This window comes from Chenopodium album, chromosome 3 (assembly GCF_948465745.1).
Source record: "Chenopodium album chromosome 3, dcCheAlbu1.1, whole genome shotgun sequence".
Classification (NCBI taxonomy): domain Eukaryota; kingdom Viridiplantae; phylum Streptophyta; class Magnoliopsida; order Caryophyllales; family Amaranthaceae; genus Chenopodium; species Chenopodium album.
Window position 1 is genome coordinate 82689835 of NC_137836.1, and position 26212 is coordinate 82716046.

The 26212-nt window shown below is 31.7% G+C and overlaps 2 protein-coding genes across 2 annotated transcripts; both read left to right on the forward strand.

Moving 5' to 3' along the window:
* Positions 1-14935: 14935 nt before the first annotated feature.
* On the forward strand, positions 14936-16657 carry LOC145620118 (uncharacterized). The gene has a single exon (XM_081674766.1). The coding sequence runs from the start codon at positions 15410-15412 to the stop codon at positions 16247-16249; it is 840 nt and encodes a 279-aa protein (XP_081530892.1). The 5' UTR covers positions 14936-15409; the 3' UTR covers positions 16250-16657.
* Positions 16658-22510: 5853 nt separating this feature from the next.
* LOC145620126 (uncharacterized) lies at positions 22511-24948 on the forward strand. Its single transcript, XM_081674773.1, has 3 exons — positions 22511-22642; positions 24268-24457; positions 24570-24948. Exons 2-3 carry the CDS (start codon positions 24287-24289, stop codon positions 24639-24641), a joined length of 243 nt encoding a protein of 80 aa, XP_081530899.1. The 5' UTR covers positions 22511-22642; positions 24268-24286; the 3' UTR covers positions 24642-24948.
* Positions 24949-26212: the final 1264 nt, after the last annotated feature.

Here is a 26212-nt window from a genome sequence, read left to right on the forward strand (position 1 = left end):
CAAGCCCAACTTAGTTTTTTTTAAAGCCACACTTTTTGATGCATGGTTAGGGAGCAAGAGTGAAGACCAAAGAAATCATATCTTTACTTGTACTGTATTATTTTAATGTGTGATTATTATGTCTGTTTCAGCTCATGAAATATTATTTTAGTTTGTCACCAACCACTAGTTAAGCAAGATTCAAGAGAGAAAATCAGAAGATAAAGTTTTGTAATATTTGATTCTAACAAATTTCAATTAAACTTAATTCACTCAATGGAGTTCTGCACATTTCAAGTGTTTAAATCGAATTCTAAGAAACTCTGTAAGTTCGGTATATATTATAGTTATACCTCGAGATAGAAGACTAGAGGAATTGACTAGTTCTCTAGCTTCCTGGCGTGAGGTCAAGAGACAAATTTTACGAAGCTCATTCTACGAGAAATTTCCCTAAAAAGCCCCTCTCCGGGCCTTCTCCTGACCGTAAAAAATAATTACAAAAAATTTATAATTGTACCAATTTTTACAAAATATAAATTTAATTTTGTACTCCGTATCACCTTTGAAAGAAATTAAAAGTCTATATGTATGCTCCTCAAGAATATGATCCTAAATTGTTAAAAAAAAAGACACATGAAACATTTATTCATCTACATACTTAACAGTTAACACTCTTTCAAGAGTATCCCTCTGATACTTGAAAACCAAGATCAAATTCTATCTCTCAAGCCATATTTTATTCAAAATTAAAAATTGCCAAATTTCATATATTTGGTATATTGAAGTTTGAAAATCACAAATTAGACAAGAATGCCAACCGATTTTACAAGACCAAAAGTCATAAACTGAAAAGCTTTGTTTTTTTTTTTTTTTTTTTTTTTTTTTACTACATTAGAAATTGCCAAAATTTATATACGTAGCAAAACTCGGAAAACAAACATAAATAACAAATATGGGTGGCAATAATATTTTTTATGGATGAGAAAGACTTGATTAGGCCTCAACTCTTACCTTTTTTTATTATTATTTTTTTTTTAATTATATATTAGCAGGCCAAATACTTGAGAGTAGATGGAAGAAAAAGAGAATATTTACATCCAAATACCCCTCATTTAGCATGATTATTCAAACCTCACACTTCTAGAAATTTGAGATAATAACCTTAATAATTGAACATCTAAATTTTGAGGATGGCAATAACAAATTAACAATGCCCATGCACTTTAATTTATATTCTATTTTTGTACACTTTACTTGATTTTTGTTTTTGTACATCATTCTTCAAAATAGGAAATTTCCTACAACACTATATTTACCTATAAAAAAAAACCCTTGGGATTTGTAGTCAAATTATGTTAGCATCAGATTAGGTATGTAACAAACATTTGCTCGCTCCTCTTTCATTCTGACAATTATGGACAAGAGTACAAGACAAATGAGGTTCCTTATCATTTCTCAACAGGGAAAGTCACACAAAAAAATTCAGAGAAGCAAAAATTTAGGGGGGAAAGAAAGTAAAAAAGCAAGATATTAGTGTAGGTAGAGTTTTATCAGTCTCAGCTACTTACACAATTTCCAATTAGGTAAAGCCTGAAAATAGTGGTTGCTTTTGCTTATACAATTAGGATTTTAATTTTGCTTGAATTGGTTGCATATATTTGTCACTTTTACATGTTTTCACTCATTTTTATCGTCCACAACAAAATCTTGCAGTTCTTTCTTCGTCTTTTTAATCTCACCTATTATTGGTTGGTTCCTTAAGAAGAGCCCCTAGAGAATTGGGAACATGCATAATATGATTTTAAGTGTTTCAATGTCTTTTGACCATTCATCTTCATTCCCTTTTCTATTTCCTGATTATATATGCTTAAAAGTCCACTTGGTTACTACATGTCTATATATCTACGGATCTACCCATCCATGTCGTACAAACGAAGTACTTCCTATTCGCGTAATATAAGCATGAAGCCATGAAAGTACATTTTGTATTGTACGTATAAATAAGTATAATTGACTCATTGCATGTTACTACGAATTGTATTTTTTCCGTGACAAATTAATAATGGGTAATCTAATAACTGGTGTAGCAAACTCACAACTATGTCCATCTTTAAATCACGAGTGCAATAAGCGTTAATGAATTGAATTGGGTAGAGCATGTTTTTCCCAAACTAAAGTGTATGCCATGCAAGGATACAGACTGCAGTATGTATCTCCCTTTCAGAAGGTATCTTTGCAATTCGTCAAAAGGAAAAGTTTTTTGTGCTCGGTAGATAGCAAAGCTAGCTAGGTGTAGGTAGCTTCATTTTCCAAAGGCTGAGCAGATTGGACAACCCCTAAAGTGCCTAATCTCATCCATATAGTGGTAAGCATTTTTTTTTTTTGTGTTATACCCGGTTCACCCTTTTGGCTAATCCGGATTCGGGGATCAGTTCTGAGTGGTTAGGTTCCAATCCCTTCCCGATTGTTGTTGCGGGGGATCGAACACGAGTGCTCCCTACCAAGTGTAGTCCCAATCACCACTACATCAATAACCAATTGGTACGGGGTAAGCATGTGTAATGACTAATGAGTGTTGTGAACTTGTGACAATAAATTAAATATAGACACACATTAAAAATGGTGTGTCTCTCACTCTCTTGTTTTGTCAAGCTGTCTTTTCTTTTGTTTTCTTTTCAATACTTTTGGTGTTATGGAGATTATTTGGTTTAGGAAAATACATCAAGGAGCATTTAGCATGTGGGAATTACATAAGTTCTTTCTTCCAATATAATTTTCTTATAAAATCATTAGTAGTTGTTTGATACAATGAATTGGTGATTCCCTAAAAAAAATGTGATACATATGATGAAATTATAAAGAATAGGTCATTCACATCATACATTCATACATACATAATTAAGCTTGCACATTGTTTTTGTTTTTGGTGTTAAGAAAATTAATTAATTTTTATATAATTAAATCGTAGTAGCACAATTTCCTTTGGTGTTAAGGTCTCAAAAGATTTTTTTTACGGTATTAGTTTTGCTTAAAGTGAATAGATGATAATAATTAACAATACATTGATATATATTAGAATTTACACACATATATATATATATACAAATATACGATACAATAGTCGTGCTTAATATTGTTAGTATATAGAGGCTCACAAATTATTCAAGCAACTACAAATATATAACCCTTATATAAAAAGAATGAAAATTGTATACAAGTCTTGTGGTCTGATTTGTTACCTCTTTTATTTTGTGTTACATGATAATAACTATGTATCCACTACAAAATTAAGAATACCATAGAGTAATTGAATAAACCATCAACATAACAATTATACAAATCATCACTTAAATAACTAAGGCATATATACAATATGATGCAAAGATATAGAGTCCGTAATCATTTGCATACCACAAAGGTAAAGAATAACAATAATTATAAGCTTTGTTTAAAATCATTCATCAAGGAAATTGTTAACACTAACCAAACATTGATTGTCGATCATATATTCTAGCTACCCTTGCTTTAAAATTAAACCAATTCCCTTACACAAATATTAAAAGCCTTCCTATGATGATGTATACCAATTCAATACCATTATACCAATAATCCATGTTACACCCCAATTAAAATCAATAAAATGACATTGTTATAATCAATTAGATTATCAACCACTCTCACTAGAAGCATGACCACTAGAAAAGAAATCAATGAAATGAGGATGTTGATGAATATCTCCAAAATCATTAATATTTGTATCAGATGATGAGCTTGTAGCACAAGAATTCCCAGCTGAATTATTACTATTATTATTATTTCCACTTAATTTGTGCTCCAATATTCCAGTAGGATGCACTGGGAAAAGATTCAGTGTTCTCATTCCCATGCAATTTCCTTGATAATCATATTGATTATGATGATGTTCAATTGATTTTGAGTTAGTATTATCATTCATCATCGCAGCACAATATCCACTTAGTGTTGAACCTGGTGGGACCCCTACACCCTTGTTACTAACACGTGTCGTAGTGTGATTTGTTGCGTTGCTGATGCTAGGTTTTGATGATACCTTCTTCATGTCTTGGTGATCATTATCAGGTGTTGCAGGTGCACTGTAGTGATGTTGTGGAGGACTATAAAACCCAAGGTTGGCTTGTGGCATATGGTGGTAATATGGGCTGCACATAACTGCCAAGTACAAGTGCACAATGTCATCAATATTTCAATAATAGTCCATACTTTGCTATAACATCTTACATGATAACGGGAAATTCCCTATTTCTCATGGTGAGAAACGAAATTTGTTTCTCATGGGGGCATTTTCGTGAATAAATCAACAACTTTTTCATTATTGTGGACTCCACGGTTAAATATAGTTGTTGATTTATTTACAAAAATGTCATGTGAGAAATAAAATCACGAGAAATTGGGGCACCCGCCGTGATATCACACGACTATATTTTACGAGGTTGATTAACTTTGACATTTCAAACATGTAACAAAAACGAAACATAGTAGATTATTATATGGTGTAATTATGTTCTTTAACAAAACCTTCTCCTTTCTTATAGTACTCATAACTCATTACTCACCTACATAATCCGTATGTAAGTCAAATTTTAAAGTTATTGAAAATTAAAATTCTTTTTTCTTGTACATTAAGTTTAAACTTTTACTCATCGTTCAAATCATTAGAAATGTCTATAATGAACATCTATTTTGATAAACAATGATGTTTATCTATACATTAATTAAATTGTTAGTTTTTTTAGTTTTTCACAATTTCTTTTTGGTTGTCACAAAATCATCTTCCCACTTTCAACTCTTTTTCTTTCACATTCTTTCTCGAAAAAGTACCAATCAAAAGCAAGTGAGAGAAAGAAAGAAACTCTACAATTTTGATTTTGATTTCCTTCCCAGTACTTGCGACTAGGGGTGTTCAAAAAAACCCGACCCGATTGTCCCGACCCGATTTCCCGATGACCCGGTAAGTACCCGATGGGAAATTCGGGGAAAAAATCTATTTTTCCGGGACGGGTACCCGACCCGAGAAGATTGTCTCTTATCCGGGTCGGGACATGGGGCAAATTTTTTAATTATCGGGTACCCGTTACCCGATAATAACTTAATTTTTTTTTTTTTAAAAAAAAAAAACCCTCCTTCAAAATGAGCCCAGCCCATTTATATTTTACTAGTTTATTAACTTAGGGTTCCTGATCTCTCTTTTCAATTTTCACGCCACTTTCATCTCCCCCTCTCTCTCCTCCCTTATCTTTCTCCGCCTCTCTCTCTCCTCCCCTATCTTTCTCCGCCTCTCACCGCCCCTATTTTTGTTATGCGAATCGAAGCAACAACAACCGCAACAACGTTCTGCAAATCGAAGTAACAACAACCGCAACTACAACACCGAAGGGGAGGTGCGGTGGTGTATGTGCTTGCTTCAATATGGTGGCGGCTCCACTTTCATCATTCATGCTCAGATCTACAAGAAGATTACAAGTTTCCAATATTAATAATGAAGTATGTTTGTTAATTAATTAGGGATGAATATGTATACCCATTTTATTGTGGGTTTTAGTGTTTTACAAGTTAATTAGTACTAAATTATTTTTAATTGTGTTTGGAATTCTGGATTAGTATAGTCATTCATGGATTTGATAGTAATAACGTGATAGTACTCTTTAAATTGGGTTTTTGTTGGGGTTGTATAACTTGTTCTTATTATATTATACTGATAAGAAAGTTGTTTTGTTATTTGTTTTTTTTTTAATTTATTTTATACAGCATATTGTTTTTTTTACAAGAAATACTAGTATAATTATACGAGATATTTTATACTGGTATACGTATAAGAGAAATAAACATTAATTTTCAGAAAGATAAATAAACCTTTAAAAAAAAAAAAAAAAAAGATCCGGGTACCCTATACCCAGACCCGAATAATTCGGGTACCCGGAACCCGGGTACCCGAGATATTCGGGTCGGGACATGGGACAAATTAACAAGTACCCGAAACTCCGGGTACCCGGGTTTTCGGGTACCCGAAAACCCGGGTACCCGGATTTGAACACCCCTACTTGCGACAATTTCGATTAAAAAACTAGAGAAAATAAATAAACATATACTCAGAATAATTTATAGGCTTTAGATATATGTACACAAACATTAATCCAAACAACATATTTTAAATTCCTATGATATTTGCATATAACAATATTAGGATTAGAAGTAATTGGTTTATAAAAGATTTAAAGTACTTATAATTACAATTACTAGACTAATCAACGTAAATTTTGCATTGTGAATAAATTTTTGTAATACTAATAATTTTTCTTTTAATCTAAACCATCTTATACGTAAGTGATGATCAAATAAATTAAATCACAAAGTATATGCCATAATTTACAAAACAATTATTTTAAAAAAATATTAAGCAAAATAAAAAAAAAAAAAACCAATAGTATATTAAAAAAAAATGCTTACCATTAGGATTAGGAAGAAAATGATGATGATGATAAGTAGGAGGATGAGAAGCAGGGAATATAGGCCTTGTATTAAGACTAACACCACTATTAACACCATGATTAGTGTGGTAATGAAGAGGCGGTGCACCAATAAAACGAGTAGAAATCTGATTAACATTATGAATATGATTAGCAGCAGCAGCAGCAAGTAAACGATCATGTCTTTGTTTCTGACGTTGTCTAGCCTTATGATTTTGAAACCAATAGAAAACATTCTTGCCTTCAATATGACCGTACACTCTAAGCCGAGCTGTAATCTGCTGTATCTGCTCCGCACTTGGTGTTCGTACACCCTCATTAGTGTAAATCCTCTCTAACATTTCTATTTGCTCTTTTGTTGGATTCCATCTTGACCCTCCTACTCCTGATGATGTTGGTGAGCTTTCCTCCACCTCTTGATCTTCCACGTCATCATCATAATCAAGATCATGATTATTTCTCTCTCTAGAATTTTCCTCCATTTTTTATTTTATTTTTTTTAAGATTTAAGAAATGTTGGTTTTTGGTTGTTGAAATGTTTTGATATGCATGCATGTATATATGCTACTCTGAAAACATGGAGGTTAGCGGCTGATGGGAGAGGGAGGGGTGAAAAGACGAAAATGCCCTTGGATTTGCATGGGAGGGTGTATTGGGAATGACAGAAGGAAAGGGTATAATTGTCAAAGGAAGAAGTGTAGGTGTTATGTGATGTAGAGTAGGGGTCTAGGGCTTTGGGAATTTAAGCTTTGCAGATGAATTATCATCCGATCGATGACAGAGAAGTTTAAATAAATTTGAGGGCATTATTCAAGTGATTAATTAACCACAAAAATTAAAAAAAGTTTGTGAAAAATTGAAAAATCATTTACTAATGAACAAATGAATAAAGACATGTTGAGCTAAATTAAAAAAGTATGTGAAAAATACGAGTAATTTGTTTTTTGTAAACCAAATCAGTGTTAGATTTTGTATGAGGGGTAAATTGAAGATTTTGGGATTTGTTTTCGGTTGAAATACTCGTATTGAGAAGTTTTATGATAACCAATATGAACTGTTAGCCTTTAGCATTTTGCTAGATTTTAATTTTAGGGAAGCTTTTGGGTGCACCAAGCCTAATACAATCACATTAACACAATGCTTTATTTTAGCCTAATTTTTATGTTACATTGATTAGGGTAATTTTAATGTAACTTGCTTCGGATAATTTGCTAGTATTTGCAAAGATGAAAATTCAAGATTTTGTAGTAAAATAAAGATTGTGGATTTAATTTTATTTTTTTTAATTTTTTTTTTAACCAAGATTGTGGAGTTTTGTTATTGTTCGACTTTATTTTTATTGATTTATATAAAAAAAAATATACTCTGTAATAAAATACTCCGTATCTAGATTAGTCATTTGTAAGTAGTCATTGAAAAGCTTTTTTGGGAGAAAGAATTTCAAATTATATAACTGAAGAAAAATATTTATGAGTCTTTGTGTTTTGGGCCATAATAAAGTTATGCTAATTGAAATGACCAATCAAGTAATTAGGATAATAAAGGAGATTAATCTAAGTAAAATTGGAGCACTCCTAGTTATCATAAATCCACAAAAAAAGGGGGGACATTGAATTAGTTACTTATAAAACTCTTTAATTTCATAAATATGCATCATCTTTATGATAAGCGTGGTTGTTTGGCTCGTGTCTCAAAAGTTTAATTCCATCACAATTAATTTTCCAATACAGCAACTACAGCACAACAACAAAAATTGTTTGGCAACATCAAGAGAATTTCTATATTGTGGAGTATCAAGATCCTTTATTTTCACATTTTGCTTGTTTGATTCATCCACAAAGAGTTGTGGTAGATATGACTTATGAGGCAATATAATACGGAGTACTCCGTAATAATAATAGTATGATGAAAGGGAGATACATCATACATGCATACACCTCACAAGTCACCTATTAATGCATGATAAGAGAATGCATATTATTTTAGAATTTACGTTTTTTTTTAAACGAAATTATTGGTTTATTATTGCCTTATTGTATTTTATCTTGCTATGTATGTGTACAAATGGTATAATTATAGACATTAAAAATTATAATCCATATTTTGGGACGGGCTATTGGTATGTTCCATATTTCATTGATATTGAAGAACAGATCAAAATACGTCTAACCTTCCGCTATTCAGTAAAAGAAAAATATTAAATTCCGAATAAAATCTGTTTAGGTCCAAAAAAAAAAAACTTTATTTGGGTTGATCTATTTAATATTTTAATGGTCCATTTAGAAGCCCAATATTTACATCTCTCCTAAGGCCCAAAAATTGATGTCCAAAGAAACCTATCCATGCCTAAGTCCAGTCACCGATCCGTTCTAGTTGGCACGCCACGGTATCATCATGTTCTACACACTAAAGTATATGCACCACGTAAGTTTGCCACTTTATTTAACAAAATAAATTATGTTTTGAGCTAGATAGAACCCGCAACCTCCAACATATATACTACTTCCGTTACACATTATTTGCAACGATTTGACATAAAGTAGAAAAGAAAAATGTCTAATCGTTGCAAATAATGTGTAACGGAGGTAGTAAGTCACACATTTACCATCTCAACCAACTTTTATTAATGTTTTAAATTTCACATAAGATGATATATTCCTTTCATTTATCAAGTATATTAGATGTTATATAACTTATTTAGAAAATAAATATATATGATTATGAGGTAAAAAAAAAAAAAAGTAACACCCGAGGCAAGGTTCGGACCACACACTAGCTATACAAACAATTAAACTTAATTATCAAAATAAAGAAATACAAACTAGCAACCTAGAGCATTGCAAGGACCATACACTAATTAAAGTCATTAACAATTGAACTTAAAATTATGCATTAACAAAAATCTATATACTATATAAAAAGAGAATTGATGGTTTGCTGTTAAAGGGTAGTTGTACAGTACAAAGATATTGCACAATTCCATTTATGTCCTACTGAGTTTGCTGCTTCTTACTTTTTTTTTTTTTTTTTTGCTTACCTTGGTGACTTTTGTAGGTTAGAGTTTATCTACCAAACATGTCCTACTAATATGAAGTGATAAACTACATTTTTTTTTTTTTGAAGTATTCTCCTTTATATTACATGGATAGTTATTTTATATACTCCCTCCGTTTTTAAATACTTGCTCCATTTCTATTTTTTACACTATTCATTTGTCCTACTTTGACTAATATTTGTGATTTATACATAAGAAAAAATATAGTCTTGTGGGTATTTGTTGGAATTGTCTCAATGAATAGATGATTAATTTTAATTGTTAGAATTTATACTTACTGATAATTAAACATATAATTGATCAAAGATTAGCATCGCCATACGTGCCCAAGAGAAATGGAGCAAGTAATTAAATACGGAGGGAGTATATAGACATTATAGGTATAACCGTATAGACTATAGGACACCTTAATATACACTATATATTACTTCATCCGTTTTACAAAAATCTTTCTATTTACGTATTTCGATTGTAATTTTTTGATAACTTGGTACACATATATATATCGATGTAAAATGTTGACCAATAATATATTTAATTATTAATAAGTATAAATTACATATTACTCATTACACTTTCCATATTTTAATAAGTTTACACTTATCAAATGCGGACGTGTTTTAATAAGTATTACATTATTTTGGTAAAAAGTTTACACTTTAATAATATATATATCTCTCTCTTATCATGGTCCTCCCTCAAACTCAATACTTCTTCTTTTTTTTTTTATTCTTTTTTTTCCCTCACATTCGTTACTTTTCAATAAACTATTAAACCTATTATCTTTCTTATACAATTTTTTTAATACTCTAATTATCCCACTTACCTCTTATTTTATTTGAGTTAATAAAAGTGCCTAAAATTTTGTGCTGGCCAAAAAAATGTAATACGTACTTATTAAAACACGGAAAGAGTATGAAATATTAAAAGCTATGGTACGGAGTAGAAATTAGTGCATGTTATACATTCTCATTCACTAATAATCTAATATTTTGCTCCATTTTTTCCAACCGAAAATTCGATTTTGTCTTGTTTAATATGAACTTTCCCTTAAGGTTGTATTATTACAAAATAATCAAAAAGTTGTGTTATTAAAAAAGAATGTGTCAAAGGTTATATTATTTTTAACAATTTTTCCTTTAACTTTTTGGGGCTTCACGGTCTTATCTCCATTTGGCGTGTAAAAATTATAAAAATACAATAGATATTGATAAAATATACAATGAGACAAATCCAAAATATATTGTCTCATATATAGATTTAGAGTATTTTATCGTCAAAGAATTTAATGTTTAATTTGGCCCGTATTTTTGCAAAGGAGCAACAAAATAGGAACAAAGAAGTGCTCAAATTTTCCCCGGCCCTTTTTTTGTTAGAGAGTGAGAGATAGCTCAAGTGGTTAGAGCTTCCTTTTTGGTCTCAAGTGATCCTGGGATCATTTCTCACCCCGCCCTTGTGTGGCTCTCTAAACACACACAAAAAAATTTCTTTTATTGTGGTGGATTTTGTTTATTTTTTTATTTTTTTATCTTCGTTATTCAGGGTTTTAATTGTTTATTTTACTTATTTTTCATTTCGTTTAGGTTTATCTTCATTAGTTGAGTTTATTTTTGTTTATATGGAGTTCATTTCAAATTTTAAGGGTTAATTTCATTTACTAAAAGTTTTTTTATTATTATTCTTAGTTTTAATAACGTTTAGTTTAAACTATCTTTCTGTTCTAACTAATTATTCTTAAAAAAAAGGGTGTGGTAGAAGGGTCGACACACTCTAATCTGTAAAATTGAGCTTATAAAAAAAGTTAAATAAATAATCATAATATTCATGATCACTTGCATGTGTGTATATACATCTTATGATTTACATATTTTTAGTTGTGTTATAATAAAAAAAATTAAAAAATTTGATATTATATAAATATATTTCGGGAAAATCTAACAAGATCCCACACAATTTTACTGTTATATTTTTTAATGTATAAATTACAAAAGACGGTCAAAAGAGTGCAGTGTGTGCAAAATTATGTTTTGTAAATGTTGTGATTTTACATCTTTCTTTCTTTTTTTTTTTTTTTTTTTTTTTTTTTTTTTTTTTGAAAACATGATTTAACATCTTAAAAAGACTAAGAGAGTCTTTTCCGTTTTTTCATTGTATATGTTGTTATTTTTACAGGAACCCTGGGGATTAATTCCCTATTTGGATTGTTGTATATATATATATATATATATATATATATATATATATATATATATATATATATATATATATATATGGATCGTTGTCAAAAAAAAAAAAAAAAAAAAAAGAAAGAAAGAAAGAAATGCTGTGATTATAAAAAACGGAGAAAGTGTAATGTTGTGATTTAACTTATAACTCTAATTTGTCTATATATAATATTATTATATATTAATGTTGTCTAAAATATTTTTTTCAGGTGATTAGTCATTCTTTTAATCTTAAGTTGATTCAGATTTGCATTTAAAGTTGGTTGATGCGTGCGTAGCACGCGCCGATCCAACTAGTAATAAAAATAAGAATGTAGCAACTAAGGGCTTGTTTGGCATCAGTTTTGGTTTTCAGTTTTCTGTTTTTTTGAAAACTAAAAACCAAAAACAGGAAACAAGAAAAAGGTGTTTCCACTTTTCTGTTGTCAGTTTTCAAAATTATCATAATTTTAACAAGTTTATATAATTTTTGATTCATTATGGGACACATATCATATACTTTTAGAAAACAAAAACCAAAAAACAGAAAAGCACAGCGGTGCCAAACGAACCCTAAAAAATATATTTCTAGTATTCATAAATGGGCCAGATGTATAAAACTTTGGCAAAGCAGTCGATGCCCATTATTTTAGCGGGCCGATCATTGAGATTTGAGAGTACCCATTATTCATTTTTTATTTTGTTTTTCACTTTTACGTCGTTACGCCTAACTTCTCCGGCTCTCTCTTTCTCCTTGAAACGTACTCCGTACTTGAGTTCTTCATCGAAGTGAAGTAAGATGTCCTCTTTAGTAATCATCGATTTTCAATTTCAGAATATATTGTTTAATTTCACGCTATCGGTGATTTTAATTGGCTGTATAGTCAATTTAGGTTTTTTTAATGTGCTGTTTACGTTGATATTCTTAATGGAGAAGAATTTATGTGATTTTTCAAAGCCTAATTTGATATTTAAGTCAAATATTATTGCTAATGTGTTGCATTTTACGTATTACATTGAAGATAATTAACATTTGTAATTATTTGGAGATTTCTTTTTTTATTTGGAATTTTTTTTTTTTTTTTCCAACTTACTAGTATATATGATTTCTAAGAAGATTTCTTAGAAGTATTATGAATCCGACACGTAGCACACCAATAATCCAAATTAATTCTTATAGTATGAAATAATGATCATGAAGTATGTCTCATTTTGTAGATGGACACGTATCATGTATGGTACTCCGTATATTGGTATGTGTAACATAATAATCTACCAAGTGAGTGAGGGATAGTTTAAGTGTTCCAAGAGATCTTAGTATCGATTCTCATCTCTGCCCTTGTGGCTCTCTAATTTTTCTTGTGGATTTCAGTGGTGATGTTGAGTACAATTAAGTGCAACACTAGTGCAATTTCAAAGGGCATGGACTAGCCAATGTGGCATACACAGTGTTGGAAGTGAAGACTTATGTGAGGAATTAGGTGGTACCATTTATTCTTCATGTCGGAAATAGGCGTATTTGAAGCACACTCTTGGATGACCCTTGTGGCAATGTACTTCCTTTATCACCTCGTCATTGCTACACAGGTGATGGCTTTGATTTTCAAGGATGGAGAAGACCGCGAAAATTAGCAAATTCAAGGGTCTTTGGCATGGAATTACACCGCAGGTTACCGATAGCATGACAGGCAAATCTCTTCAGCTATTGCAGGCAATTCAAATGTGGTTTTGCTGCGCGCAGTGAAATGTACCATCTTCGTGGATGCAGTTCCAGCCAAAGTGTAGGCTTGTTTCGCTTCAAGTACATGGGAGGATTTCTGCCAGGTTGCCTATAGGTACACCAATTACAGGTACTTCGAAGTGTATTGATGAAATCGCGTTGTCTATAGCTTTGGTTCCTGTGCCATCAGATGTCTTTCAGATAGTAGTAGCAGACCTCCATGCTCTGGTAAAAGGAAGATGTGCTGAGAAGATCAGAGGCAAGGTATGTAACATTATTTTTGGTAGTAGAAGCTTAGCACTATAACACACCTTAAATAATATCAAAGGATACCTCTACTGGAGTGGGACTGATGGTAATATGGTGATTTCTAAATACTGTCTCTTGGTGATTTATAAAGAATTTATATTAAGTGAGTAAGTGACAGTATATTGAATGATTACTTAGTTGAATTTCGATCAATGGTCTGGGTCTACAACCTCTTATTGTTGGTTTACCTTTTACATAATGCCTTCATTGATTCCAAAAATTGCTCCATTTCTATTTTGAAAATAAAAAAAATTTAAATACTTTTTTTTTTGAGGGAAAGGAGTAGCTTAGTTAAAAAATTTAAATACTTTGACCGCAAAGTCTCAGTATAGAGATAGATAGCATAGTCAAATTTGTTATTGTTTGAAGCCTTAACATATGTTTAAAATTTAATTTTTTACCAACACATAATTTATTAGGTTTATGGTCAAACTAGTGTATTAGAGATTGCAAATAAGTAAATGTTGCAACTAATTTGAATTGAATGAAGTTACTTTATACACTGATTATGGAGTAGACAAAAGTAAAGATGACATTATATGCGGTCAATCCTTAATATAACACAACCCAACATGAAAATGCAAATCACAACTTGACATATATTGTATATGTTATTTTGTTGGGTTTAAGCCACATTAAAAAGCACGAAAACCACTCTTAAAAAAATTTTAGCACGAGAAGTAGCTAATGGGTTAAGCCAATGGTCGATCCTAATCAAGCCGAAAATCCGGCATACCCTACAATTGTAAAAGTGCTTCAATTTGAAGATGACATAAAACCATAATTCCATCAAAAAAAACAAAAACATAATAAAGCCAGCCAAGTACACAACAGAATAGAGGGAAAAATGGGTCAGTGTGTTTTTTGTCTTGTAACATTACTTCTAATCATCCTCCTCGCATGGGTTATTCAATCAATTTCTTCCCTGCTGTCAACCTTCTGTGATTACTTATTAGTGATTACCAGTTAATCACCTTTGTTCCCCCTTAATTATTTATTTTCTTACTTGTATAAACCATTTTTTATTTTATTTTTCTGTTAGTTTAGTTTCCTTAAACTATTTTAATTTTTAAAATTAAATTCTTGTAAGTTTTTGACACACGCTTTTGCTTAACCCATGTGAGCTGCCTCTTTTTGGACTCAAATATTTCCCTAACTTCTGTCCTAAACCATTTTCTCTCTCCTAAATTTAAAAAGTTGAATTTTACTCCAAACATGCATTGTATTTGTAGGCTTTTAAGGTAAGAAAAGATTTTTACTCCTCTTAAACAAAATTTCCATATTATTCCAAAATTCCCAAATTCTTTTTTTCCTTAAACCAAAAATACCTTCTCATTCTCGCTGCTCACCCGCCTACATTAAGCAATGGGAATCTTTCATTAGCTGAAAAGAAAAGCTCTTCTCTTCTTTTTTTTTTTTTCATTGAGGCATTTCATCGAACAGGTGGTGAATATGACAATCTGAAAGAAATAGGCTTTCGGTTCACTTTTTTTTTTCCTGGGAAAGAAATTAAAAGCTTGATTCTTTGTACTAAAGATGTGATCTTTACACAAAAACAAAGAATACCCAGTTGATAATTCAATCAATTCTTCCATATTTCTAAGGTGGTGTTGATTTATTTGGAGAGAGAAACACAAAGATGACAATTTTGAGTGGTTTAGGGATAGTGTTAAGTATAGTATTTGGTTGCTTACTATTAGCACTTGTTGCAGAGCTTTACTATCTACTTTGGTGGAAGAAGCAGAGAATTACGAGCAACACAAACAACAACAGCAGCAACAACAGAATTCAGCAGGATTACAGTAATCATGCAAAAGAGATGTTCTACCTCTTTTGTTGGGATAAACCCACAACAATCAACAACACAGTTGTAAACCCAAATTCAAGCAACAACAACGTTGCTGAAAACACTGAAGGAGATATTGAAATGGGTTTAGAAACCCGAAAAGATCTCCTACTAAAAGCTCTAGGAGAAGAAGGTGTGGACTCAGACATCGTTCGGTTAGCAGGGCATCCAAGATTCTTGTTCACAATTAAGGAAGAAACAAAGGAAGATTTAGAATCTGAAGATGGGAAATCAAAGGCTAGTAGAAAAGGATCAAGAACAAGGAGTTTGAGTGATTTAATCATGGCCATTGAAACGCATACACCTTATAATAATCTAAGTCCAATGTCATCATCTTCTCCAAAATCAAAGTTGCTGTTGTCAACCAATAATAATAACTACAACAACCCGTTGTTTGAAACTTCAGCAACTGTTGTTGAAGCTGAAATTAATAGGTTGAGATCTTCTCCACCTCCTAAGTTTAAGTTTTTGAGAGATGCTGAGGAGAAATTGTATAGAAGGTTGGTTGAAGAAGCACAAAAAAGTGGGATTTTTCAGGAGGTTATTTTGGAGAATTCACTTCCTTCAAATTACCACTCAGATGAAGAAGAAGAGAAGGAGATTCATTGCACTTCTCAGGTACTTCAAAAATAACACTCTGTTTGAATTATTAGATCTTGTTAAGAAGAAATTAGTGATAGTGTGAATTACTTAATTAATTAATTAAGCCTTTTTTTTTCTTCCTTTTTATTTTTGGTTTTTATTTTTTTGGAAATTCTGTTTCTTAATTTATTAGGAGAAAAAAAAAAAAAAAAAGGATTCCTGTAAGATAACCTCCTTGTTATCCAATCAATATGGAAGAGTTTTGGGATTTCCTGAAACAGAGATTCTGATACTACTGCTATTTCAGTGTGTTTTTGTTCAAATAGTTGACACAATGTTTTATTTTCCTGCATGTTAATTGGGAAAATTGTTCTGTTATAGCAAAATTGGTTGTATTAGATGTACAATTTCATGTGTAAATAAGTAAATACAAAGTACGGAGTACTATATATGCTTTTAATTTATATTCTTGACACTGCTTTAATTGTCCATGGTTCGAGAATTTCTTTTAATTTGTCAAACTCTTGTACAATCCCAAGTGCAACTAGAACCAGAATGCACGGAGTTGTAATGACATTATCTATGAGAGTGTACTTCTAACATCGAGGTATGATCGACAACTCTTCAAAATCAGTTTATTGATATACAAGTCTATAGTGGCAAAATTTTTGGTATTTGGGCGTTAGAAAGAGAGATGTTGGTGTTTTCTTGGCTAATAGGAGACAATTTTTGCAATCAAATGAGTTCGTGAAAGAATGGGCAAGATTTACTCGGAGTTGTACAATGTTAAACTAGATATGTTTTCATTTTCGACCACTCTTTGAAATTGGTATGTAGTGGCTAATTTTTTGGGCGTTATCCAAGAAAATTTTGGTGCTTTCTTAACGAAATAGGAGACAAGTTTGAAATTAAAAGACCTAAGGGAAGAGTGGGCAAGATTTCCTCGAGTTGTACAATGTTTTGAAGTTCTATAAGCAAGAGTTTGATCATAGTTGATATGATTGTCATAATGTTTGAATTTAAAAGTTGTTAAGATGCTTCTTCCTAATGACACTAACTATAATATGCTTAGATTTACACTCTAATTCTTGATACTAGTGATTGATTAGTGTTGGTAGATGTAGCCAAATTGTGTATAGTGTAATATATTGGTATGAATGAAACAGTCCAAACAAAGCATGTGCATAATGATCGATTTGACACGCAATTATTGTAGGAAAATACACCAAGAATTGTTCTCTTGATGTACAATTTCCTCTTGTTAAAGCAGCTGTTTTTGTATAAAATTTAGGGCAAAGAAAAAAGTGAATAAGATAGAAATATATTGAATAAAACCCTTCTTCTACAAGTTTGTAAGGTATAGATTAAACCTTATAAAACAGAAAAAGAAAGCGCTTATACGAAATATCCGCCTTTTTAGCACCCACGTTTAAATTGTTCATCGTTTGGAAGAATCTTTGTTTTAGGTCAACTGAAAAGCTGCCATACATTCTATCTTAGTAGATAAGAAGATTTTTGGCAGTAGATATATGCTGCTGTCATAATTTCGAAGTTGTTTACCTTATTTCTAGAGTTAGTTGAAATCATACTTAACTCATGCTCATTTTCTCATTAAATAGCTGTGAATACACTAGTAGTCTAGTACTAGTACACACAAGAAAAGTTGGCTTAGAGTTACCTTTGAACTTTATGAGTACACAAAATAGTGTGTGTGTCTTCTATGTGGATTTGTTTAGATAATACGGCAACTAATTAAAGGAATTTTATATTTTGTCATGTCCTTAATAGATATGTTCCATGTAAAACACTTATAAGTGTTAATCCGTGTAACACATGATATTTTAAACTTAATTACTAGATGAGTTAATTAATGAGTCATCATCTTAATTTTAGTCATCATTCTGATGTTGGAGCCTAATAAGTATGAACGGTTTACTTACATTATTTGTGTTTTTTTGTTTTAAATTATATTGAAAGTGAATTTGTAATAATGCTTGGGTCAAAAGTTGTAGAACAATGTTGGGAGTGAATTTAGAACTAATTTAACTATTGGTAAGAACGGCCACTAATTTAAAAAGATAAAAAGAGTTCAAGAAGTGGCGCCTTGAATATTTATTTTTGATTATGTGAGTATGAAAAATAAATTTATAATTAAATAAAAGTTGGCGTCTTTGTCACCTTAATTAAAATTGAAAAGAAATGAAAATATGACAAAGTAGGAAGTTGATGTTTATGGGTGGCAAATAAAATTAGAGGGATTTCACCTAAATCCGAAGACATGTCACTAGTTTCACGCGACTTTTGAAGTTATCTTCCCCAATTTAAAGGGTTTTGCCCCACCTTCAACTTCAACTATCCTCTTCTGCCTTTTCTTGTTTATTTTCAAATTTGAATGACTTTGGACCATTCACGTTTATCTGTATCATACATTCATTCATTCATTTATATGCTGTCCTTTTATGCATACTCCTTAGAGAAGTAAAATGAAGAGCGGGTCTAGGACTTTACAAACTTTATCGATTGTTGGTACTCTTATGTCTTATGAAAGACCTTCCCTAGGCATCTTAACTACGACGAAACAAATATAACGTCTTAACCATGATATTTATTTCTCATATTTCATATAAGACAACACATAATACAAATTACGTTGTTATGTGCAACACATGAGTCGTGAAGTAAACGAAATGTTGTGTTACGAGAGTTATTATCTTCAAATGGCAGGATCGTTAATTAATGCATACTATATAGTGCATTAGATATATCTAGCTATAACTTACATATATGCATATAAATTAAGCAAGTATGAAAATTTAAAACATAATGATATGATTAGGGGACTAATATAAGTATGGGTAGGGTGAGAACATGAGTGCATGTGAGTGTGGAAGACTGAGAGAATAGAACAAAGAGAGTTACAGAGTGGTCCAACACTTTACACTTGGGAAGTAATGTAGGGTCAATCTATTTTGTGTTCTGTTCTTATAAAAATTTAACTACCTAGAGTAGATAACCCTTTGTTTGGCTAACTGTATGTAGGGACTATATTGTTTTAGGGTACTTTCTCTTAATTATTTTTATCACCTTTTTTTTTTAATGCAATTTCAAACAAAATTAGAATTTAATTTAAATCAGCCAATTTCATTTTGTCCTTTAGGTTGGAAATACTTCCTATTTTCTGCAATAAAAATTCAAATTAAATTATGTGGGGGGAACTTTATTTTGTGGCCTACAACAATAACGAAAACTTTAAATTGGTGCACTTTGCTGCAATGCAATTTAATGATTTATTCAAGAGGTTCTGAGTTTATTGGGAATGGGTTGAACCATGGAATTCACAAATTATTCATCCAAATTAATTGTTCTCATAAATCATTAAATCACTTTGAATTATTATACACCTTTGTGTAAATAGGGGAGTGGGGATAAATAGAGCTGGCAATAATCTGACACGACATGACAACATGATCGAAATCGGCATGCACAAATACGAAATTACTGGGAAAAAACACGAAGTCTACTCGAAATTAACACGATCCATTTAGATAAACTAATTAAATTATGCAATTATCTTACATTTTACATAGTTTTTGATAGATTTTAGGAATAACACGAAATTGACACGAGAATAAACACAAAAACGAAACTACACGACTTTTTGCCAGCTCTATGGATAAAGTTCCAACACTTTCAACTTTATGAAAGAGATGACACATAATTAAATATTTAGAATTTAAGCTCCAACCGAGAGCTAAAGTTGGTGTACAACTCAAAATAATTTAAATTCAATCCTTTGTTTTATTTATTTAGGCAATGACTTGATGATCAAGAATTTTGCATAAGTTTAACTAAGTTTAGTGATAGGAACAATACATGTTGTAGGTGTATTTGAGTTTGAGGCTCAAGTTACTCGCACAGTTTATATGCATATAAGAGACAAATTAAAGGAGGTTTGAACAAATAATACCTAATTGTCTTACTAATCGCAACCTTCCGTAGATCAGATCAACCTAGCTAGAATAAAAGCAAGGTTAGGTGCTTTGAGAGTGGAGGCGTGGGAGGGGGGAGAAAGAGGATAACAGGGCAAATGGATCTCCATCCTCAAAGTCTGTCTAGTTAGGATATTTTCAATTTTAAAGTTGTAAGATTATTTTCTAACCATTAGGCCAACACTTGATTAGTTGATTTAATCTTTTCCTAATATAGTTCTACAAATATTGTATACTTGGATATAAAGCTATTAGTGTCTCTTTATCTTTGCATGAATTATGATTTGTGAGTTCTGATTGTTGTGAGTATCCTCAAAATTCATAAAGACAATCCTATTTGAGAGGACATATCAAATTAATGTTATTATAGTTTGTGTACAGGTTTATATAACTACATGAATTAAACACATTATCATTGATTGAGATATTGATTGTTTTACTGATAATAAATTTTCTTATTTTCTTTTCCTAGATGAATTAGGACATAGAAATTCACTAAATGAGATTGCCGAAATAGGATGAACTCAATCCTTATAGAGTCTTGTACTTATGTTTTTATTAGTACTCTATATAATGTTAGAGCTAGAGCTAGTAAAGCTCTTCTAAGTAGCATAGCGAATGTATTTCATCGTTTGTAATCCTTACTCTTGATTATTAAGCATATGCAAAAAAAAAAAAAAATCCTTATAGAGTCATTGTTTAGAAGTGGCATGTTGTCAGCTCGAGAATGCTTTTGTTTGTATATTTGTAATGCTAATTCTAGAGGTTTTGGATTATTAGAGTCAGATACAAATATACAATTATATTAAACATGCTAACATAACCAAGTTCGTCAAGTACTGTCAATCCCAATCTCAAATTAGTAGTGTAGTAGGTAGAATAAAATTATAAATTAATATTACTGATTACAAGTTAACATCAATTGATGACTGGGTGACAGCCGAACTAACTAGGATTAGCAATATAAAATGTAGAATTGTCCAAAGTTGGATTATACAAAGTACGAAGTAGTTAATTAACTACTTAAATGTGTCAGGTAATTAAGGGGAGGCATATATATGTACTATAAATTGAGGTATCCACCAATTAGAGAATTATATTTACAAATCGTACTTTGTACATTGACTTAAGACTGGTTGGTTTAAAAAAAAAAAAAAAAAAGAAGCATAGCATGGTATTAATAGAGTATGAAGTAATTTCATTCGTAAGCTAGACTTGATAAATTCTCACCCAAATTTTAGATGTGACTATGATTTGCCGTAACTCTGTAAGCCTTATTATATTTTTATTTTACAAATAAATTACATTGATATGCATATTATCTTGAATCTATTGAAATAATTATTACTCCGTAATATTCATACATAATATTTTCCAAATATATTCGATGAGTTACTTACAATAGGATACTATAGTAAGTTGACTAACATTACAGTTTTTTACTACAAGAGGCCAAAGGTCGAATCTTACAATGCTCACTTTGAAGGGATATATACACTTCATTCTCCGATCCTCCGATAAAGTTGGTAACACAAGTCACTAATAACAGTTATAACACTAGTTGAGTGAGAAAATTCTTCTCCGTAATGTTGAACAAACTAATCAATTTACTAAATAGCCAAAGTCTTACCCCCAAAATGTGCTTAAGGCCAGCTGGGTTGGGCGGAAATATGCTACTTTTGGTAGGAATTTTCGCATGCAATGCTGGCCCTCTAATTATGAAGCAAAAAGTTTTTTCGAAAATTTAACTAAACACATGATTTAAGTCATCAATCTCTTATCGATGTACAATATTCTCTGCATTGAGTGTATGATGTGCACTTTGGTTGATATATTGATGACTACTAAGTTACAACTAACAATACAAAATCACCGAGCAATAGCTGTTCAATATACGGAGTATCTAACAATAATATTGACTACTCCGTAGTCCGTACTCAATTACTCATACGTGTTGATGTACTTGATCTAATTCTCGTCTACACTCGACAAAATAAAGATGAAATTTAACTATACTAGACTGGCTAATTACTGATTAAGGGATTAGTTCAAATTTCTATGATCTGTCCATGATTACTAAGCTTAAACTCAATAAAGATAATGTTACAGAACAATATCAACATTGGGCTGTTCGCAATCAATTACCAAGGTGGACCCAAATCAACAAAGTATGGCAGGCTGTTAAATTAATGATGATCAATAATTTCTGTACGAAAAATACTTCATTACGCCGTTAATCGCGCTAATCTTATAGGGCCCAAAGGTATCAAACTGCTCAGCCCAATAACAATAAGGCCCATTTTATCAGGTAAACAAAAGCCCAAAATAACTCAATTTGAGCCCAAAGACTTTTTCCCCTTTCTTCTAACATTCTTCTATTTTCCAGAAAATTGCAGACGAAGCTCCGCCCAACTGTGCGCCGCTACCACCTCGCTTCACTATCGCCGGGAATCAGGTTTTTCTCTCTCCTCTTACTTAATTTTCATTTTTTGATTTAGATAATCGAGTAAAAATGAAGTTTTTTTTTATTTTTATTTTTATTTTTTATTTTTTATTTTTTATTTTTATTTCATGATTTATGATCTAAGAATTTAAAGGTTAAAGATTTATAGGGTTTATGAATTTAATTTTTTACTCTGAGTCAATTATAACAGATTTCTGCGCAGAAATGTTTTAATTTTTACATCTGGGAATTGAATGCATTTTTTTGGTTCCATTTTGTGAAATTATTGAAATGCATAGAAATTGATTCAGTTGATCTTCTGATGTGTTTGGATTTTCTAGTTGTTATAGAAATTCTGAAACTTGATTATGATTTGAATCGTTTCGTTTGTTGGTAGTATGTTTTCGTGGGCATAAGTAGTGAACCTAGTGAGGAATGCACACCATCTGTTTGATAAAAGTACTCTGATGAAGGGTGAAATTTCTTCATGTTTTTAAATTTTGGGAGATAGTTTAGGTTTATTTTGTGGAAATTGGAAGTATTTTTGTATGATGTTAATATGATGTTCGAATCGTGTTAGCTTCTTGAGCTGGGATGAATCATGAATCAATGTGATAATATTGGAGGGAAGCAGGATTTTCTTAAGGAGAGATTCACTGGATTAACATTGCAACAGTCTATTACTCCCATATCTTATTAAGGGAGAGATTCATAGTCCATTGTTCTTGAGTTAGGATGAATCATGAATGTGAAAACATTGGAGGGAAGCAAAAAGTTGTGTTTTGTCGAGTTATGAATTCATGGATGGATGCTGTTAAGGAGCCTAGTTAGGTTTAGTTATTATTCTTATTAATTTTGCTGGGCTCCATTAAGCTACTTACTTGAGGAGCCTAGTTAGGTTGTAAGATTAACATTGTAACAGTATATTTCTTAGAGGGTGAGATTCATAGTCTGTTGTTCTTGTTCATATTGTGTGCTTGCTAATTTGTTGTTAGCTCTGATGCATTCCCTCTCAAACTATTCACAATTTAGTGAAAATGCTGTAGGTATATAGTATTTGATCAATTAATTTGTGTTCAAATTTGATCAACTACTAGCACATTGTTGGTGGTTGATTTTGGGGCGGTTGGAGGAGAGGAGAGAGAGGGGGGGGGGGGGGGGGGGGATCTCTGCATTCATTATGTTTGTATTGTGCTGGCTTTGAAATGCAATGTTGCATTTGTCGGTCAGTGTGGTTATGTACTTAAACAGAAGGGGTTTTAAACTTAAACTCGCTTCAAAGGAAATTGTAGTCATGTCTCCTAAATTAGCAGACTAGCAGTTGATGTTATGAATGGTTTCTACATGATAACTCTCTTGAAATGAGGGATCAATAGTAAAATAGTCGCTGCTAGTACAAGCCATAATTTAGTGTGACCGTGTTGAATTCCTAATTATAAAATTATGACAAGTTTGGCCACGGTTATTATTTTCTTTGCCATTTTATTTAATAGCTACTCTACTTTTTGGTTCCTTTTGTGATGAATTCACCTCTATTTTTTTTTTTTACAAGTTTTGATTAGCTTTTTCTTCAATTCCTTCGATGTGATACTAGACTGTCAAGTATTTTGACTAATGTAGCTGTTTGTTAACTGCAGTCCAAGCTAGGGAAGCAGAATGGGGAGAAAGGTTGGTATATTACGCATCAATCCAAAGAAATTTGGCTCTCTGCAGAAACCTTGCATGAAGGAAATGATATCATTACTTAATTGCTTAGGTCTCTGCCACAACAACGATGAAAAATGTGTTCGTCAAAAGCAACTTCTGGGCACGTGCATGGAAGCTCAGGTTATTGTGAAACCTTTGCTTTGATATAATTTTTTTCAAGCTTTTTCTAGTTTTGTGTTGCTACAATCATGTTTATGCTGATGTATGATGACAAATATTCTTCATATTACAGGCGGGTAAGAATAAAAAGCCTTGGGGAAGCATCAATTATCACTTGCAGAGGCTTAATAGGGGAAGGAAGTAGTATTATTTTGGCAGAATGAATTTATTTCCCCTGTAATTCCGGATAGATCACACTATACTGCTGCAGCTTTACATCAGCACGTTGTGGAAGATGAACCAATATGCATTATGTAAGCTTTATTGCAGAAAGATTGTCCAAATTCTCCGGCATGCTATCATTTTTGTTTGACATTCATCCATCCAGATGATTTCTGGACTAATCAGACCGCCTTTATTATTTTAGTGTACAAGATAGCATGTATTATGTAGAATGATAATATGCCAACTGATCCTTATTATTGGAAATAAATGCTTCAACTCATGTATCATCCATCTTCCCAAATGCAATATTGCAATACTCTAGTTCTTGCATAATCCCATTGTTGACTCTAATAGGCTAACAGACCAGGGGATAGTGATTTTATGGCGAGATGATAATTTATTGCTGGTCTTCGTAGAGATGACACTGTCTACTGTAATTGAGATAAGTCTCGGAAAAAGATTAGGAGGTCAAAGTACTTTGGAGTATAACTTAGGAGCCTTACTATATAGGCAGGAGCAAAGTCGAAAACAGGGTACATCACACTGTGGATAATCTTTTGAAGGACCTTCATGGTAACTGGGGCTTAGGACTTCTTCATGCATGACATATACTCGTTACCGAGGAAGTATGGTAATGTAATTTCAGTCTTGTGGTAGTGTTTACCGAGTTAACATGATACAAGTAGGTCCTATTAATTTGAACTGTTGTGGTTTTCTCTGCTCTGCTAAGCATTAATAATCTACTCTGATTCAAAGCTCAAAAAAACAGGGCAATATCCGACGCTACTGAAAATTCAATCCATATGTTACCATTTGAGTAATAGGGAGTCAAGAATTTTCCATTTTAAATTCTTCATTATAGTACGAAATACCTCGGGACAGGAATTATGTTCAGCGAGGAGAATTTGACACCTCGAATGGTTTAATAACAATTTACAGTGGTGGGCGCTGACTACTAGTTAGCAGTGCTTAATGGGCCAACTTTAGGCCCTATTTTATGGTTAAGGTTGAAGAACTTAGAACTAGTTGAGAAGGGTTCATTTAGACAAACAAGGCCCTAAAATCTGTCTAAATTTCCAATATTCGCCAAAGCATTCGTATGTACTTAGCTATTTACAAATTACATTATTCTCCTGCAATTAGATCAATAATTTCATAATTCGAACCCGTGATCTTTGTGTCACGCTGGTTCCGATACCATGTTAGAGGATCAACTCAACCAAAATCTTAAGTTGATGGTTGAGACCCATGAATATGTTTTATACTCTATCAGTTATAACAATAATAAGATGTTATCATAGTCTATTAGTCTCACTATGAAAATCGAGGCTTCAATTCGGGATTTTCATACCTTTCTCAATACTTGCTTCAATAGAAACAAAGGTTGTGGAATCAAATTCCACTAAAGACACTTTTAAATAATTTTTTTTATTACCTTTTTACTCGTTTAAACACTTTTAAATAATTTTCTTATTACCTTTTTATTCGCTTCAAACATTTTATCACAGTGATATAAAATTTGAAACTTTATGTATGTACGCAGTAGGGCTT